The 19692-nt window shown below is 40.4% G+C and overlaps 1 protein-coding gene across 5 annotated transcripts in view; it reads left to right on the forward strand.

Moving 5' to 3' along the window:
* The first annotated feature begins 3289 nt into the window (after positions 1-3289).
* Positions 3290-19692, forward strand: part of LOC142952119 (doublesex- and mab-3-related transcription factor 1-like) — a 29010-nt gene continuing 12607 nt past the window's right edge. For 2 of the 5 annotated variants that reach the window (XM_076094141.1, XM_076094144.1), the window contains exons 1-2: positions 3299-3551; positions 17945-18184. In XM_076094141.1, coding sequence (XP_075950256.1) covers positions 17963-18184 — 222 coding nt within the window. In that variant the 5' untranslated portion in view covers positions 3299-3551; positions 17945-17962. Of the gene's footprint in view, positions 3552-17944; positions 18185-19692 lie in introns of all 5 variants that reach the window. The other 3 variants (XM_076094139.1, XM_076094140.1, XM_076094142.1) reach the window with 3 other exon arrangements.

Raw genomic sequence — 19692 nt, forward strand, 5'->3', positions numbered from 1 at the left:
CTGAATACTTGTGCTGATAGATCAGATCATTTAAATGTGTATTATCATTGGACTATGATAAAAAATGTGGTTTCACAAAGTAGCATGCAAGGTATCATAATTCATATTATCATTGTATAGTGAGACTTGTTTGATTTGCCTGTGTTGTCAAAGTGTGTTAAATATAAATTGTTTATTTTGATCTGTAGTTTTCTCCACTCACCTTTTTGAATAAACTTTAACGCATTTAATAACTTAAAGACTCGTCTTTCCACCAAACCTTTTATAGCAGCAATATTATTAATAATACCAGACAAGCAGATGTTTTAAAACATTTCCTCAAAGCCTCTTCAAATTTATTTTCTGTCAGGAGATTACACACACACACACACACACACACACACACACACGCACACACACACACACACACACACACAGACACACACACACACACACACAGAAAGTTCATCATAATATATCAAAAGTATTTAATGCACGGCGCTCTCATTGAGAACAGCTCTTCTGCTGCAATGCGACGTTTTGACCACTAGATGTCAGTGTGATGCAGTGATTTTAAGGACATCCCTTAAAACAGACACGACTCATGGAAGATGACAGAGACAGTATCACAGACTGGTTTCATGTCATCTCTAATGTAATATTTATTACCAGATACTATTTAATCAATGACAGTACAGGGCTGTCCTGAAGATCCACTAAAAATCACAATATGGCCGCCTGCAGTTCACAGCAGGCGCACCATTTGTAAAATGTCAAAAATACCATTTTACATGTCATTTGTCTTGCTGCAGAGATTCCCTGTTCGACATCATATTCTACAGATGTAAAGCCTTTAAACACTGCAGGAGTTTTTTAATTATAATACTGTTGAACACCATTATTTGGCAGCGAAAAAGCGACATCATTATTTTACAAACTTTATTACTCTTTTTAACCTTGACAAATGCAGCGCAGACCAGATCCACCCTCTTACCTTTCACAATAAAAGCACTACACATATGACGTGCACAGGCGAGTATTTTACTTTTTCGTATAGTTTATTCTTCAAACCCCAATAAACATCCCACCATAATGATTTTTCAATAAAATAGAATAACGATGTAAACAATGATCATTCCCTTTTAATATCACACATCATATGCAATCATTGGAATTAGTTTTTCTAAATATTTCTGCTCAGGTGACGTGAAAGTCTCTCACCTATAACAGTTTACCAGAGTCCAGGGTCTCCGATCAACAAGCCAAAGCCCAAAAAAATTCAGTTTAATATCAACTACAACAAAGAAAAGCAGCAAATCCTCACAGTTGAGAAGCTGAAACGAGGTAATATTCAGATTCTTCGCTTGGAAAGTGATTCATCAATGTAGAAAAATAAAAAGCTGATTCGTTTTCTAATCGTTTCTTCTGGCTAATAATACCTTTAAATGTTCTTTGTTGGTCTAACAATAAGGTTGTTGCTGTTTATTTGCCTCTTCAGACTTTTTCTCTTCTCTATAGATAGCATATAAGCACCTTTGGAATTCGGTGAAGTTGAGCCAGAAATGCATAATCGGCTTTTCTTTTTTTTTTTTGCATGTGAGCAAACTGAATGCATTTCACAATGAAAAAGGCCTCAGGTAGTCTTACATAATACATGTGATGCATTGGAGAGAATTGTGTGGATGTTTTGATCCTGCTTTGTTTTTTCTGTATTCATCATCACTTTTTATCTAAAATTCTAACTTTTTCCCGTAAACCCGGTGAACAAAGTCCCTCCGCTGAATGCGTCACGCTTCATTAGGTCCTGTGTGCTGCTGAACAGGTGTGGCCAGACACGCAGGTATCAGTGTGACGCTCATTACTTATTAACGTCCACCTTCCAACAGTCAGTCGCTCTGTAGCCAACAACATGCTCACTAACAGAGAGGCCTTATGTCATCGCTGACACACAACTTATGATTGTGATTAAGCGCATGATCCTCTTTAGCAGCCGCATTACAACTGTGGTTTGTTTGGACGCCGGGTATTATGAGTTTCTGATGACGCAACATGTTGAATGAGGCTCTGATCACAGACGGAGCTGGTTCTGTGAGCTGCCAACAGACCTGGACAGACCCAGATCTGGAGCTCCGGAGGGAGGAGGAGAGCTCAGCTCCCGGTAGCAGCAGCAGCGTCTCCTCCTCCTCCAGGAGCAGAGCTTCTCCTCTCTGGGAGCCAACACCGACACCACGCTGCTGGAGACCCAGGATGTATGGCTGGACCGTCTGGAGGGAAGGGAGGCACGGGAGAACCAGAACCAGGACTGAGAGGGTCAGACTGTCAGACCCTGCTGCAGTAAAATGAGATGTTTTCTAAAGGTTCAGAAACACTACCACTTTAGTCCACAGGGGGAGACAGAATCAACACGAATGAAAGTTCATTGTAGTAGCTTTAAATATCGCAATGCAAACACAAAAACAAAACTTCCCATTATTGAATAAAAACATTAGGTCCAAATATCATTGACACTTAAATAAAATACATCTTTACACAGCAGATGTTTTGACCCTAAATCTAAAATGAATTCTTCTTTTTTACACCTGTGCTTTTTCCTCTGCGACACCCATCTACAACTTCCTTGACTTTCTTGTCTGGACTCATATTTAGTGAGTAAAAAAGACTTTAACTTCCTGCAGCAGCTGGTCACTGTAGTTTTTAGCAAACATTACTCAAACAGGAGGAAATGGTGCATTTGTTGGGGACTATTTTCATCGGCGGTATGATACAAATGTGGCGCACTAGTGCAACCCAGCCGCCAGACTTAAATATTGGAATTGTACGTTTCTGCAACCCACGGATACGTTGAATCTTGACGTTTCTGAACCAAAAATATGTCAACATTATGTATCAACGTTGCGCTTTTGCAGTTTTAAAAACGGTATTCTTAGTTACGTTTAGGTTCAGGTAACAAAACTTCTTGGTTAAGTTTAGTAAAAGTAAAACACAGACAAGTGGTCTCCTGGGTGAAAAGTCCCATGTTTGACTCATCCATCCGCCTCCACCTCCTCTCTACGCAGACTTATATTAAACGTATTTGTGATACATCAAAAATAAACGACATCCGGGAGAAAATACTTTCCTTCGAAACGTCATTGACAATGAGGTTCTATTTCATCCTTACTGACCGCCAGAGGCAGTGCTTCACACTGGATATCTTCCGTCTCGCGCGTGCGCAGGTCGAATATTTATACCAACAAAGTCACCTGTGACCTCGGATGACCCCCGTCGTCTATAAGTTCCGGTGTCATCCTGAATTCAGTCCTTTTTCATCTTCTTGCTACGCAGGTTAGCTACCATGGTAGCATAAACAAAGATGTGTCTACGATCAAGACATATTAGAGCTTGTCGCTGTAGCCTTGTGACCACCGGTCGGAGTTGCGGATTTCTCGCCCTCCAAGGGCTGACAAGCTGTCCCTCTTCGGAGGGAGCGGTGTGTTCGCCGTTCGGACATCGAGCCCCGGACCGGTGGACGCCCCTATCATCGGTCATCACCAGTCTGATAAGGGCCACCTAAGTCGTGAAGACAGCAATCGGTGAGATCGATTAACATTGTTTTCTATAACCGTTGTTCGTTTTCCACGGTTGGCAGAGCGCTTCCGCTCTAGCTAATCGGGTGGCGTGCTAACGAGAGCGTAGAATATACGCTGTCGGCCCGCCCTTCACAGTGAGCAGAGTGTCCTGCTCAGGCTAACTTGATGAGATGCAAGTTCGACTAGATCGACATTAGCATTAGGTCCACTGATGTTGTAACATTACGGCTATCACAGTGAGCAGAGTGCTGCTGCTCAGGCAAACTTGGTGAGAGACTAGATCGACATTGGCATTGTGTCCATTGAGATTTAGTTTTTACATCTGACATAATTCACAGTTAGCAGGGTCTTCACTCAGGCTAACTTGGTGAGATGCTAGCTAGACAAAGCTGATACTGGGACTGTGTCCATCAACTTTGTAACCTTACGGCTGTCACAGTTAAACTTAGCTTTATTAAATGTCAGGTCTCTGTCAGGAAAAACATTTTTAATCAATGATTTTATTGTTCGGCACAAACTGGACATTTTGTTTTTAACTGAAACATGGTTAAATCAAGATAACAGTGCAGCTGTTCTTATTGAATCAACACCTCACAGCTTCAGTTTCATGAGTGAAACAAGAGTGCATAAGAAAGGAGGTGGAGTTGCTATATTTTATTTAATGATTCTCTTCAATGCAAGCAGATGTCCTTTGGTCATTTTAGTTCTTTTGAATATGTGGCTCTGAATTCCACTCAAGCTTTATTCCTAAACATTTACAGACCGCCTAAATACTGTGCAACCTTCTTTGATGAGTTTACTGAACTGCTGTCTATAATCTGTATTGATTTTGACTGTGTTGTTATTGTTGGCGATTTTAATATCCATGTTGATAATCCCCAGGACAGAGGGTCTATAGAACTATGTGGTGTCCTTGATAACTATGATCTGACTCAGCATGTGACAGGATCCACACACAACAGGGGGCACACTCTGGACCTAATCATCACCAAAGGTGTAAACATTTCCAAGGTCGCTGTGACTGATGTTGCACTCTCTGATCATTTCTGTGTTTTCTTTGAGAGTGCAGTCTCCTTGCGCACAAATGTCCAAACCAAGGTTGTGACGAAGCGTTACATCTCTGAAAACACCAGTGAACTATTTATTCAGAAGTTCTCCTCCACACCAGCCCTCTCTTGCATCTCAGTCAATGAGCTTGTAGATGGCTTCAATTCTAAAGTATATCAAGGATTAGAGAACTTATGTCTCAACAGGATTAGGATAAACTTGTCCATGCATTTATCTTCAGCAGACTGGACTACTGTAACGGTGTGTTTACAGGTCTCTGTAAAAAGTCTGTCAGAAAGCTGCAACTGATTCAGAACGCTGCAGCTCGAGTCCTCACTAAGACCAGGAGGGTGGATCACATCACTCCAGTTCTGAGGTCTTTGCACTGGCTTCCTGTCAAACAAAGAATTGACTTTAAAATCCTGCTGCTGGTTTACAAAGCACTGAATGGTTTAGGGCCAAAATACATCTCTGATCTGCTGCTACCTTATGAACCATCCCGACCCCTTAGGTCGTCTGGGACCGGTCTACTTTCTGTTCCCAGAGTCAGAACTAAACATGGAGAAGCAGCGTTCAGTGTTTCTGCTCCACATATCTGGAACAAAGTCCCAGAAAGCTGCAGGTCTGCTGAGACCCTCAGCTCCTTTAAATCAAGATTGAAGACTTTTCTGTTTGCTGCCTTTAATTGAACCACATTCAATTAATATATTAATTAATTTCCTGCATTTCTGCATTTTACTACTGTATTTTATTTCTTACACTGTTTTGTAATGTTTTAATGAATGTTCTTAATTGTTTTTAAATCTCCTTTTCTTTTGCCTTATGTTTTGATGCTTTTAATGGTTTTATGTGAAGCACTTTGAATTACCTTGTTGAAATGTGCTATACAAATAAACTTGCCTTGCCTCTGGGGACGAGTATTATTAGAGGACGGGTGGAGTGAACAGGGCCCGGCTCTATTGCCAGCCGAGCTCTCCGGTGCAATGTCATCAGAGCTGCTGAGAGTGTTGCAGTGCGAGATGATGCGTTGGAGACGGGAGGATGTGCTGCTTGACGGTCTGAATCACAATCACTCAGAGAGATATGAGAATATCAAGGAGGAGTATTTTCTTTGCTGCTTTTCTCTCTCTCTCTCTCTCTCTGTGTGTGTGTGTGTGTGTGTGTGTGTGTGTGTGAGAGAGAGAGAGAGTATTCCTCCTTCGAGGTCCAGGTTTTGCTTCATGTGAACTGATTTGTTGTGCTGCAGAGAATCTTCAGGAAAAAAAAGTATTTGTGGCAGCACTAAGAAAAACACGAAACATGGAACTACTTTCAAAAGTACTGTTTACTGCAACCGATGGGAGCAGTGAACTGATTATCAATATAATATCAGTGATGTTATTTATCAACCAAATGATAACGGACACACTCGATTAACTCTGAAGAGTTCATTAGATGGGGCAGCATGTTCGATTCATCAAGCCTCATTGAGTACGTTTCTAAGTGCATCACGGACAGAACTCATTGTCTGCTCTAGAAGTTTCCTCCCAATCATCCAGCCCCTGGCTATTTATTATCACATCTTTGCCTCCTCGGATTATACATCATACGTACTCTGGGCACTTCTTCTGTGCTGCAGCCAGAGTCAGTCTCTCATGGCAGATTTCATTTTTTCTCATTGCCCTCGTAGAAAGTTGTCCTTGACCCACTTTCTAATCATCGGGGAGGGGGGGAGGGGGAGGGGGGGCATGTGAGAGTGCAGGATGTGCAAGTGTGTCAGCATGCACTTCGTCAGTCTCGATGTATGATTGCTTGTGTATGTATGTGTGTGTGTGCTTCCCTTTGTCGCTTAGTCTGCTGTCTTATTGTGAGGTCAGGTTGATCTGGGCCCAGCTCCTTTACCTGTAGTTTCTCCGCCAAAATTCTCCTCTCAAACGGGTCTTGGAGTAGAGATTTTACCGAGTTAGGGTTGAGTCTTGGAGAAGTAGTGTTAGTGCTCTCGCTCGCCATTGTCATGTCGTTAAAATAGTTACTGTAGAGGGTTAGGGTTAGGGTTAGTTAGGGTTAGGGTTAGGGTTTAGGGTTAGGTTTGCTGAGGAGCGTGGCCCTCCTAAGAGGGCCGCGAGGGGCACTGGCACAAGGGGGCTGTCCTTTAAAAAGGCTTTAATACAAACCCTGATGATAAAAGACAATAAAAACACTTTTATTAAAAACAGCCTGGCAGCAGAGCAACCACCAGCGGGACAGGAGGAGAGGAAATGTTAAAAAGGGGGGAAGGGGAATTTTAAAAAACGGGCAAACATGGGGATAAAGGAATAAAAAACACAATCATACACAATAAATCCCCAATGAATATATAAATAAAATGTATAAATAAATTAATTTTATATAAAAAGATAAATTAACATATCAAATGTATATACACAAACACCACCTCTAAAACTTTAAAAAGATAAATAGATAAGTGCTTTTTTTTAAAAAAGGAGAAAAAAGATAAATTAACATATAATAAATGTATATACACACACACCCACCACCTCTAAAAGTTTAAAAAGATAAATAAATACATAAGTGCTTAAAAAGTGCATAAAGGTGAGATAATGTGTAAAATTATGCCTAATAACCCCATCCCACGTCCGCCGTTGGATCGAAAGTAAAAAAGTGGGCCTCGTCTGCCTGTGGGGAGAGGGGAGGACAAAGGGTGTGTCTCCACCAGGGGAAAGTTAAAATAGATAAATAAATTAAAAGATAAAAATAAAAAGATGAATAAATAATTTAACAATAATATACAATTAAAGGAGTTAAAAAGGTGAATAAGACCATGCATAATATATTAAGATCACACGTGAGACAAATATAAATATATTAATAGGGTTAGGGTTAGGGGTTAGGGTTAGGTTTAGGGTTAGGGGGTAATAGCCACGATGCCCGAATGGGCATCGTCTATAACTTTCTGAAAGTTTGTGCTAGAGTCCTGAAATGTTCTGTGTATTCCTGGCATGCCCTAGCACCTGTGTATGAAGTTGCGTGGCTTCAGCTGTTTCCTTTGGTATGGCTGCCATAGACTCCCATTGCTTTGTGCTGGGGGCCTTCGAGGTCCTGGAGCCTGGCTCTTCTAGGATAAGTTTTGATAGGAAGGTCCTGGAACCTTGCAAGTGGGCTCTACCCCCACTAAGTGGTCGATTGCGGTTCGATGGGTACCAAGTTTGAAGTTCTAGGGCCTTGGGAAGGGGTAATACATCCCCTTCACCATATATGGTGAAGAGGCTTAGATGGTGTACAGCTCTTGGCTACGTTGTGCTAGCCTCCTGTAAACTTGCTGTGTGTGTTGGTATTAAGCCAGGGCACGTGTGTGTCTAGTGTTTGTGGCTCTAGCTTGTTCCTTTAGTATAGCTGTCATAGACTCCCATTGCTTTGGGCTGGGGGCCTTAGAGGCTCTAGAGTCTGGGCCCTTCTGGGATGATAACTTTTGATAGTAATGTCATATAGCCTTGCAAGTGGGCTCTACCCCCACTAATGTGTCCATTGCGGTTCAATTGGTACCAAGTGTGAGCTGTTTGTGGGTGTGTTTGGTAGGTGGGAGTGGTTGAGGTTAGGATAGAGGTGTGGTTGGGCTTGGCTTTAGTGTCTGGACCTGTCTTTGGGGAGTGCTCCATCTAGGATTACACTGTATAACTGTTGTTAGAACAGATTTCCAGCCATATAGGAAGAAATGTAAAGGGAGTCAGTAGCTTTTTCTTATTCAATACATCACATTTGGGTTGGGTAAATGGAATTGAAATGGTGTTGCCAGGCTCACCCACATATTGCAAACCACACTGTTTACATTTAATCAAATAAATTCAGTTTCTAGATTTCAGACTGCCACGGGTCCTGCATGGAAGACCTCCTTCGTATATCGATTAGTAAAACAGTTGCGGTGTTGAAAATATTCACCCTGTCCCCTGGGTTTAGGATTAGTAAGGGGTTTTACATTTGTCCTCTAAGTTCATATTCCTCCTGAATGCTGCAATGATACTGTGGTCCTGTAATGATGAGGTACCTGTAATATACGTGTGAAAGTTCGTCCTAATCACTCTTGACAAGTTTAACAGTAAACAGGGAATATGTGGTTCCAAGTGGGAGGTTAGAGTTCACCAATGTAGGTTTAGTTTGCTGAAATGTCCTGTGACACTTTCTAAGAGAGGTCCTGGTGTTCCCTCTGCTGGCCAAAGCTGGGAATAGCACTCTGCTTGCAGAATCAAAGTCTTACTGCAGCTGAGCCAGGCCATGAATCCCCTCATAGCAAGTGTCTATACCAAATGTGAAACCCCAGAGCTATTTAGCATGCCTAGATAGCCTACGTCTAGTTAATAAATGCACGATTAATCCTCAATAAATGTTTCAGAGAGAAATGTGTATCCACCTTTGCTGTTTACTGATCATCACTAGATTGTAGTGGCAGACAGATTATCAAGTACCTGACCTATTATATTGCAGTTTTTACTGTTCACTATAATGATTCACTTATTAATGAGAAATGTAAACATTAGTGAATGAAACATATTTATTGAACACACCAGGGACAGTAAACATTTTTATGAACATTTAGTCCATAAAAAACAACGACATATATATATATATATATATATATATATAATAAAACCATAAAAAATGTATCTCTCTCTCTCTAGAGGATATTTAAATTCAACAGAACCATTTAAATTTAACAAAACAAATTATAAAGTGACATTGTATCCAAATAACATATAACACAATATATATAAATGTATATATATATATATATATATATAATAAAAATATTTACAAAAAATATTTTGCTATTCTCAGAACTCAATAGTATTGGTAGTAGTGTTTAAGAAGAAGTGGTAGCAGTAGTAATAGCAGAGTAGGATACTGCAGACACATGACGTCTTCCAGAAAGATAAAAGAATGGCATCTCAACATCCACAAAAAATGTGTCATTATGGGAGACTCAGTAATCGGGACCAAAAGACTAAAGAAACGTCCATCAAGCAACTGCAGAGCATGCTGAGAGTGGCCAAAACCAACTTTCCCCAGGCTCGGATCATCTTCCCACAAATTAGCTTTTCCAACAGCCTGACGGCGAAGGAGAAATTTAACCTAACACAGCTCAACACATACATTGCACTACTTGGTGAGTACATTCCCACGTTACCCAGCACTCAATTCAAAACTGAAGCAGACAATATTCATTGGACAAATGAGACGGGAAAAATCATGTTTGACCACTGGTGTGTACATTTAAATTAAGTATCCCCATAAGCCTGCCGCCACAGGAGGGGACCAAATCGGTTATCAACTTAACCAAAAATGTAAAATTGACTACTGAAGAAATATCCTTGCTTTCTCGGGGACTCAATTTTATTCCCACCAAGGGCACTAATAAGGATCTTATCACGCAAACAAAGTATGATGTACAACAATACCACAGAAGACTCAGATTAGCGGCCTACTACGAGCACAAGCCTCCTACTAATAGACTTCCATTTATTCAGAAGTCAACATGGACTCCGCCGAAAACTGTAATTCCACCAGAAATTGACAATATCATCAAGGCTGACGACAGATATTTTGACACTAAATTTAAAGTTCACCAGGTTCCTCCCAACCTTAGTCATTCTGAAATCCAAGCCCTAAAACAATTAAAAGACAATAAACAGATTGTTATCAAACCGGCAGATAAAGGGAGTGCCATAGTAATCTTGGATAGAGAACAATATTTGTGGGAAGGCTACAGACAACTGAAGGATGAAAAGTATTATGTGAAATTAGATAAACCTATCTATCTGGACACCAGTGAACAAAATTATCCAAACTCTACATGGAAAAAGATTCATTAACACTAAACAGAAGCATTACCTGATGGGGGACTCCACACCCAGAGCCAGAATATTTTATATGCTCCCTAAGATCCACAAAGATCCCAGTAAATGGAGCTTACCTCATCAAATTCCACCAGGCCGACCTATTGTCTCAGACTGCAGCAGCGAGACCTACCACACGGCGGAGTACTTGGACCACTTTTTAAATCCTCTCTCAATCACACATCCCAGCTATATTAAAGACACTTATCATTTCGTGAATATAGTTAAGAAACTGAAGATTCCTGAAGAAGCCATCCTCTTTACCTTAGATATTGATAGTTTATACACCAACATAGACATTGAAGAGGGATTACAGGCTATGAAAAACGCCTTCCAAAAACAGCGTAATATAAAGAGGCCTGATGAAGAGCTACTGGAATTACTGAAGATTAATTTGACAAAAAATGATTTCCAATTCAATGAGGAATGGTTCTTACAAATTAAAGGAACAGCCATGGGCAAAAAATTCGCACCAGCTTATGCCAATATCTTCATGGCTGAATGGGAGACCTCAGCACTGCAGGCCTGTGAAAAAAAGCCGCTCCACTATTATAGATACCTCGATGATATCTGGGGGGTGTGGACCCATAACCAACAAGAATTTGAGACCTTCCTAAATACCCTCAATACCCACAGGGACTGGAAACAATTTCCAAAAAACTCAATGTTTAGATATCAAAGTGTTCTTTAAAGAAACTGACACACATGCTCTCCTCCACTAAACCAGTTTCCATCCAAAACATACGTACGCAGGGTTAATCAAATCTCAATTACTTAGATTTCACAGAATCTGCACAGAACAGAATGATTTTAGAGAAGCAGTGAGAATTCTATTTCGAGCATTGTCCACTAGAGGGTACTCTAGGACCTTCTGTAGAATGGGCCTCAAATCATTCCTTGATGTTAAACCTATAGCACTTACTTCAAGTCTTCCACTAATCACCACTTACTCTCCGTCCACCAAGAACCTGTCAAACCAACTCAGAATTAACTTTAATACGTGCATCAGAGGGTCTCCCACCCTGATTAATCACAGCATCATACCAGCCTTCAGGAGGAACAAAAACCTACAGGATTATTTAGTAAAGGCTCAAATACAACCACTTCTAAAACCAAGGACCACAGTACAAAAAAAATACTTCAGACAGAGACAGTGGCTCTGTAACAACAGTACAGGGGAAATATTTAAAATCTTAACCCGAGGAGACCCCTCGACCAAAAACTGTGTTTATCATATTGCATGTAAAAAGTGTAATTTACAGTATGTTGGGGAAACTGGTAATATGCTTTCCACACGCTTTGCACAACACAAGTATAACATCACCAGGAGAAAGAAGACTCATACACCACTGGTAAAACACTTTCTCTCACAAGCACTCAGTATAACAGTCGTGGAGACGAATGACATTTGGACCAAGACACAGAGGAAGAAGTAATCCCACCAGGTCACATGCTCTCTGGAACAACAGGTGACGGGCTCGACCAATCACAAATCACCAGAGTTTGGTCCAGCCCCAAACATTTCTTTTAAAAGTCACTGATGAGCATGTGGCCATCTCTACTCTCCTGAAGAAGCCTCAACGGCAAAACGTCGGGATTTTATTCTAATTTATTCTCTTTTAAACCTTCCAAGGAATTTTATTCACTTTTAACCTTTTTATGGCAAGTTTCTTAAAACTTTTGAAACAATTGAATTGTTCCAATAAAGGACGGAGATCGCCTTTTTTTATGTGGCTTTTTAATCACAGGACGCCTTCCAACAAACTCGGCACAGGAGCTTTCCGGGGAATGACATCAGGACAGTGAGTCTAACAAACATTTTTTTCCAGTGTGTGCACACTGAAGAAACTCATCAAAGACTCACTCAAACTCCTCTACTCCGGATTTTAAACCCTGCTGCTCACAGCCTTTTAAATTCTTAAACTCACTTTCAGAGTTTTACGTTGAACTTAAAATAGTTATTTCATCTGAAAGAGTAAGTCATGCAGTCTTGGACTCTGTTAATTGTAAGGGTAATTGACTAAAAACAGGCTTAAACCTCTTTATAATTACTGCTTTCATGTCCACCTCATGAGTTATCCTAATTTAACTCCGAATTTAATTCAAAAACAGCATTAAGTGTCATTCTCCAAATAACATTATTTTTGTAACTCTTAATTCAACTCAAACACGAGTGTGTCAGTGCAAGAATACATTTTAATTAGCTGCTTTGCCTGGTTTAAGTGTTAAAACCGTCGAAGTTTGCAGTGTTTTCAGGCGTAGAGACCACATGTGCCTTCTGCAAAAAGGCAGGCTGCAGGAGAGAGCCGACTCCTGAAACCCTAACCCTAATTAAAGCTGCGAGCAGCGATGAACGAGCAACCGACAACGTCGGGCCAGCGAAGGCCCTATTGATATTGTAAGGGTTATTATTAGGGCCCGAGCAACCGACAACGTCGGGCCTGCGAAGGCCCTATTCACGTAAATTGAATAATGCATATATATTTAACTGACATAATGTTATTATTATCATCAAAGAACCTTGACGTGGCTTGGCGGCCATTTTGCCTCATTGTTTTTGAAAAAATAAGTTCTTATAAGTTATTATAACTCCAAGGTACATTATCCAATCAGCACAAAACTTTTTATGCCTGATGCTACTTCAAGCTTGAACATAGTTCAATTGAAAATATTTCAATAACTCATAGCGCCGCCTACTGGCTAAAGGAAATGTCATATTTTATACTTTTCTTTATTCCTCCTAGCCAGGTGACCTGATGAGTCTCAAATTTGGTAAGGATAGCCTTAAGACATTGATGATGCCTGATCAGAATATTGTGCGCTTTCGTTGAACGCTGTTGCCGTGGCGACGCATCGTTCGCCATGAAAAAGGAAGCTGATGGTTTAGTGGGTTGGGATGCTCAAAAACTCATGGAACTTTGTACATGTGTCATAGGTCATAGGAAGACATGGTGTATATGATTTTTTGGCTTGGCCGTTTTAAATTGCCTCTATAGCGCCCCCTACAATATTTCAAAACAGCAGCCCCAGCGCTACGTTTCAGCTACATGAATGAAACTTGGAAGGTACATGTATTCTATGGGGACTTAAAAATAAGTCTCTTGGGACCATGCTCTAAACGTTTTTTCATCGAATTTGGCCTATTTCTGAACTCCTCCTAGGGACTTCATCAGATCCACTTTAAATTTTGTCAGTACCATGTCAAGACCGTTGTGATTAAAAGTTATCAAAAGCAATCGTGTAGCCGTAGCGGGCGGCTACTTTACGTGATTCCCCATGAAAAAAGCTGATGTAACTCAGCTGGACTTGTTCCAAACAGTCCCAAACTTCACATGCTTGATAACACTCATGGCCTGAGGATGTCTACAAGCTAATTCACCTGCTGGCGAAAGGAAATCTGGATTCTGTGATAAACACCTCCGATTTACATGACTTTTACACAATGTGGTTTACACTTGACACAGAGCTACATGATGCATGTTTTCACGCGTTCTGTAGCGCCAGACAGAGGATGCAGGAAGCATCGGACTATTTGCAAAGCATCATTTCCAGCATCAGGCGGTCCACGCGGGATTAAAAACGTCTCGCTCGCGGACGCGCCGTCCAACGGTCGCGGACATTCTCGGACGCGCAGGCCGGAGTCCCGCCGGCACCCCCGACACGCTGCAGATTGAGAGGGCCCGTTCATCGCTGCTCACAGCTTTAATTTTTATTAGGGCCCGAGCAACTGACAACGTCGGGCCTGCGAAGGCCCTATTGATATTGTAAGGGGTATTATTTTTAGGGCCCGAGCTACCGACGTCGGGCCGCGAAGGCCCTATTGATATTGTACCCGTTTGGGTAAACGTACGCATGGTTGGAGGACTTGCCATGCATGAAAACTCACCAAATTTTGGGGACTTGTCAGGCCTGGTGAATATAGCCATCTGAAAAAGAATGCATCTTTCTGTGTTAAGAAATGGCTCTCTAGCGCCCCCTACAAGTCGGACCGGCGACGCCCCTCGGCCAGTATGTCCGATTGACTTGAAATTTGACACACATGTCCACTTGAGCTAGAGCTACAAAAAAGCCAATCAGACCCCTAAGCTCCGCCTACTTAGATTTTCCGCCATATTGAATTTTGTAAAACACATTTCTGAGAACTCCTCCTACATGCTTAGTCCCATTACTACCAAATTTGCTGTGGATCATTACTGGATCTACGTCATCAAAAGTTATCAAAAGCTTTTTGATATCTCTTTTCGTTTACAAGATATGTACCAATAAACTTCTTAGGGGCGTGGCTTAATAGCAATACATATAACTTCTCAACCGTTTGTCCTAAAATTACCAGATTTTCAGCATATGTGCACATTGCATCCTCTAACATACCCTGATATTTATTTTGCATTCAACAACTAGGGGGCGCAACAGTAAACCCTCGAAGTTGTGCTTTTTGTCACTTTTTGCAGATTTCAGCCTTCGCACTTTAACGAACTCCTCCTAGAGATTTTATGCGATCAACTTCTACTTTGGTCAGGATGCTCTTAAGACCTTTGTGATTAAAAGTTATTAAAATTGTGCGCTTTCATCGAAGAACCTTGACGTGGCCTGGCGGCCATTTTGCCCCATTGTTTTTGAAAAAATAAGTTCTTATAAGTTGTTATAACTCCAAGGTACATTATCCAATCCGCACAAAACTTCTTATGCATGATGCTACTTCAAGCTTGAATATACCTCAATTGAAAAACATTCAACAACTCATAGCGCCGCCTACTGGCTAAAGGAAATGTCATATTTTGTACTTTTATTTATACCTCCTAGCCAGGTGACTTGATGAGTTTCAAATTTTGTAAAGATAGCCTTAAGACATTGATGATGCATGATCATGAATATTGTGCGCTTTCGTTGAACGCTGTTGCCGTGGCGACGCATCGTTCGCCATGAAAAAGGAAGCTGATGGTTTAGCGGGTTGGGATGCTCAAAAACTCATGGAACTTTGTACATGTGTCATAGGTCATAGGAAGACATGGTGTATATGATGTTTTGGCTTGGCCGTTTTAAATTGCCTCTATAGCGCCCCCTACAATATTTCAAAATAGCAGCCCCAGCGCTACGTTTGAGCTACATGAATGAAACTTGGAAGGTACATGTATTCTATGGGGACTTAAAAATAAGTCTCTTGGGACCATGCTCTAAACCCTACCGGAAGTCGGTAGTTTTGATATTTGTGTCATTTTGCAATAGATTTTGGCCTATTTCTAGTCGCTATACTTTAACGAACTCCTCCTAGGGACTTCATCAGATCCACTTTAAATTTTGTCAATACAATGACAACACCATTGTGATTAAAAGTTATCAAAATCTTTACGTTTGACGGAATCGTTTAGCCGTAGCGGGCGGCTACTTTACGTGATTCCCCATGAAAAAAGCTGATGTAACTCAGCTGGACTTGTTCCAAACAGTCTCAAACTTCTCATGCTTGATAACACTCATGGCCTGAGGATATCTACAAGCTAATTTCCCCTAATCACAGCGCCACCTGCTGGCGAAAGGAAATCTGCATTTTCTGACAAACAGCATCCGATTTACATGACTTTTACACCATGTGGTTTACAATTGACACAGAGCTACATGATGCATGTTTGCACGTGTTCTGTAGCGCCAGGCAGCGGATACAGGAAGCATCGGACTATTTGCTAAGCATCATTTCCAGCATCAGGTGGTCCACGCGGGATTAAAAACGTCTCGCTCACGGACGCGCCGTCCGACAGTCGCGGACGTTCTCGGACGCGCAGGCCGGAGTCCCCGCCTGCACCCCCCGACACGCTGCAGATAGCGAGGGCCCGTTCATCGCTGCTCGCAGCTTTAATTATGAAATAAAAGTTTGATAAGAATTTAATTTAATTCGCTTCAGGCTTTATTTAAACTGAATGATAATGTGTGTCATATGCTGTCCGTTTAAAAAAAAACTTTTCTAAAACGGCCAGCAGATGATGCCATATCACCCTACAGATTGAAAAGAATTGAATTATTTTTAAGACTTTTTTTAAACTTTAAATGATATATATTTAATCATGCTATTTATATTTAAAAATACTTTAATTCAATTATTTTTTAATTTGAAAGTATATATATATATATATATATATATATATATATTAATATTTAAAAATGATTGAATTTAATTATTTTAGCCTTTTTTTATATGCACTTTTAATTGCACTTAAAAATGAGGTTGCTTGTTGTATGAATATCAATTCATCAAAATCTATGCTCAATACTGTTGTTTACTCATTGTTTTTCTTTGGTGTTGACTTACTCATTTTAAATGGTAATGTGTGTGTCACACCGGCTGGCCATTTTAGAGAATGAACATAATTCGAGACATACGAACTCCACACCCCGATGAAAGCGTCATTTAATTGGTCCTGCATCTTCTCATAATCACTTTTATCGGTTTGGGTGTTTAGAGGAATTTTGACGTGCCCTGCTTTAATGACCAGGGTTTGTTTTTCACCAAATATTTCTCTTTCTCTTTTTCTTTGAGAAAAAGGGTTAGGGTTCTGCTCATCACCACCTCCTTGCCGTACACCACAAACCTGTCAAACCAATGTAGGATTAAAGAAATAAAGTCTTGGGTGTGTGGCTATGCAATTTTCGAGCAGAGGCCTAAAAATAGGGCTAGGGATTAAAAGGTTAAACCTTACAATGAATGCTTCACACTACAATCTAAAGTTACAGAAGAGCTTAAAATGAAAACTGTTAAATTAAAGTGTTCAAGTAACAGCAAATGGCACTACTGTTTTGTTAACTTTCATGTAAGTCCAAATACAATCAGCAGGACACTGCAGGGAGTTGAACCCCATCCCAGTAAACTGACAGTCTGTTATGTTACAAACACTGAAGCGCATTCACACACATTCATTTTCTTAAAGGCTTACATTTATGATTGTATCGGAGGTACACTCAAAACATTTGAGGCTTAAGACCTGGCAACATGATCTTACTACGCTGCTGGTCTAACCAGGAAATATCTCACTCGTGCACGCAGAGTGTGATGGTCACAGAAATACATGGCCGCGTCACCCAGAGTCCTGCCAGTACCAGGAAATACCGTTTAACTCGTGCACGCAGTGTATGACGGTCACAGAAATGCATGGCCAGAGTCCTGCTAGTACCCTCGATGTGCGTGAAGTTGCGAGGGCCCGATCAATGCTGCTCGCAGCTTTAATATTGAATTGTGTTTTATTAATAATTTAAGTGTGAAAAGGACCAAACACATCAGAGTGAGAGCAGCGTGAGTGATGTGAACTGTCCTGACAGTTTTCTCCCCCGCATCCAGTTTGTTTCCTCCCACCAGTCACAGCAGCATGGGCGGGGAGAAACGGTGACCTTATAAACGGAGGCCTGGCACCAATACATGGCTTAAAGTCTGTCTGCTCTGGGTATAGGTTTAACAATTAGCACCAGATTTATTTTGTGTTGTTGTTGTTTTTGTAGTTTTTATTTCCAGCGGCCATGAGCATGGACAAGCAGAACAAGCAGGTGCCAGAGTGCCCCGGATCTCTGTCCCCATCCAAAGGCCACCAGAAACCCCCGAGAATGCCCAAGTGCTCCCGCTGTAGGAACCACGGCTACGTGTCTCCTCTGAAAGGCCACAAGCACTTCTGCAACTGGAGGGACTGCCAGTGTCCCAAATGCAACCTGATAGCTGAAAGGCAGAGAGTCATGGCTGCCCAGGTAACGGTTGGTTTTTAAAAATTATTAAAAACGATTAGCGCGCGCAGCTAGCATTAGCTTGAGCCAAACTCAAAAGTTAAGCGTTTAAACGTGAATATTTTATGTAAAACAAGTTGTTTCTACGGTGTGAAACGGGAAATACAACACGTAATTGTTTTAGATAACATTTTGATGTATGTTTGTTTTATTTTATTTATTTTATTTGTGTACCAACAAAGACACCTGAAGTGTCAACCTAGCTAGCTTAAAACCTGCATTAGCTGTCGTAAATCTTAAACCATTAAGCTAATGTGTGCTTTTTAGAAATGTTTTTGTATATTGTTACACTTGTTGCTTACCGCAAACAGTTGATACACATATATTAATTAAAAGTTATGCTACATATATATATATATATATATATATATATATATTAGTGCTGGGCAAGTTAACACGTTATTTTCACGTTAACGCATTCATTAATTAACGCCGACAATTATTTTATCGCACGTTAACGCATTTTTAAAATGTATTATTATTATATTTATTTATTTTTATTTTTTATTGAAAGACGAGACAATACATAGACATAACAACAAGAGGATGACAAGAACAGTGGGATAAAAACCAGCAAACATCCTATAGTCAGTTGTGTGTGTGGGTGTGTGTGTGTGAACGTGTGTGTGAATGTATGTGTGTGTGTGTGTGTGTGCTGAAATTCACGGTAAACGCATTTAAATGGCACAGATCGGGAGTGACCGAAGGACTTTGAAAGTTAGCGGAAACATTAACGTGAGACAACATCCGGTTTCTTCAGACGAACATCCGGTTTTCAGAATAAGATACCAACAAAGTATGAATTATATTCACATTAAGTATAAAACATGCTACCTGCATCTCGTGAACCAAATGTTATTGCACTTTTGTTAATAAAAGTGCACAATACACTACTTTTGAATTCATTATTGAACTTTTCCATAACGATGCGATTAATCGCGATTAATCGCAAAAAATCCATGCGATTAATCGCGATTAAATATTTTAATCGTTGCCCAGCACTAATATATTGTGGTCATTTGCTTTGTAACTGTAGATTGTAGCTTTGAAGTAACAGTTTAGTTGTTTTTTTTCAGCGCCATTTTTGGGTAGGCTCATTGATGGCTATGTTTTTTGTGATTAAGTAAATCTATTTATATATTTTAAAACTATGGCATGTGGCAAACACACTGGTGTACAGATAGATAGAAGTAGATATATTAAATAGGTGGTAGGCCTACTTTATGTATCCCAATGTAAATTTGACAGTAGCACAAGTCACATCAGTCAAAAACAACCAAACAAAAAACAAACAAATATTTATTTAATAGTGGTTAAATTAGCTGAAACAAGCATCCAACTGAGACTTTACCGGTTTTGTTTCTTAATTAATTAAGATTTTAGCATAGAAAAATTCAATTTCCCAGAGACCAATGGTACAAATTCAAAAAAATGCCTTTATCGTCCAATTACCCAAAAAGATTACATTTACA

This window comes from Anarhichas minor, unplaced genomic scaffold, assembly GCF_050575085.1.
Source record: "Anarhichas minor isolate MPS153535 unplaced genomic scaffold, ASM5057508v1 ptg000017l, whole genome shotgun sequence".
Taxonomy (NCBI): domain Eukaryota; kingdom Metazoa; phylum Chordata; class Actinopteri; order Perciformes; family Anarhichadidae; genus Anarhichas; species Anarhichas minor.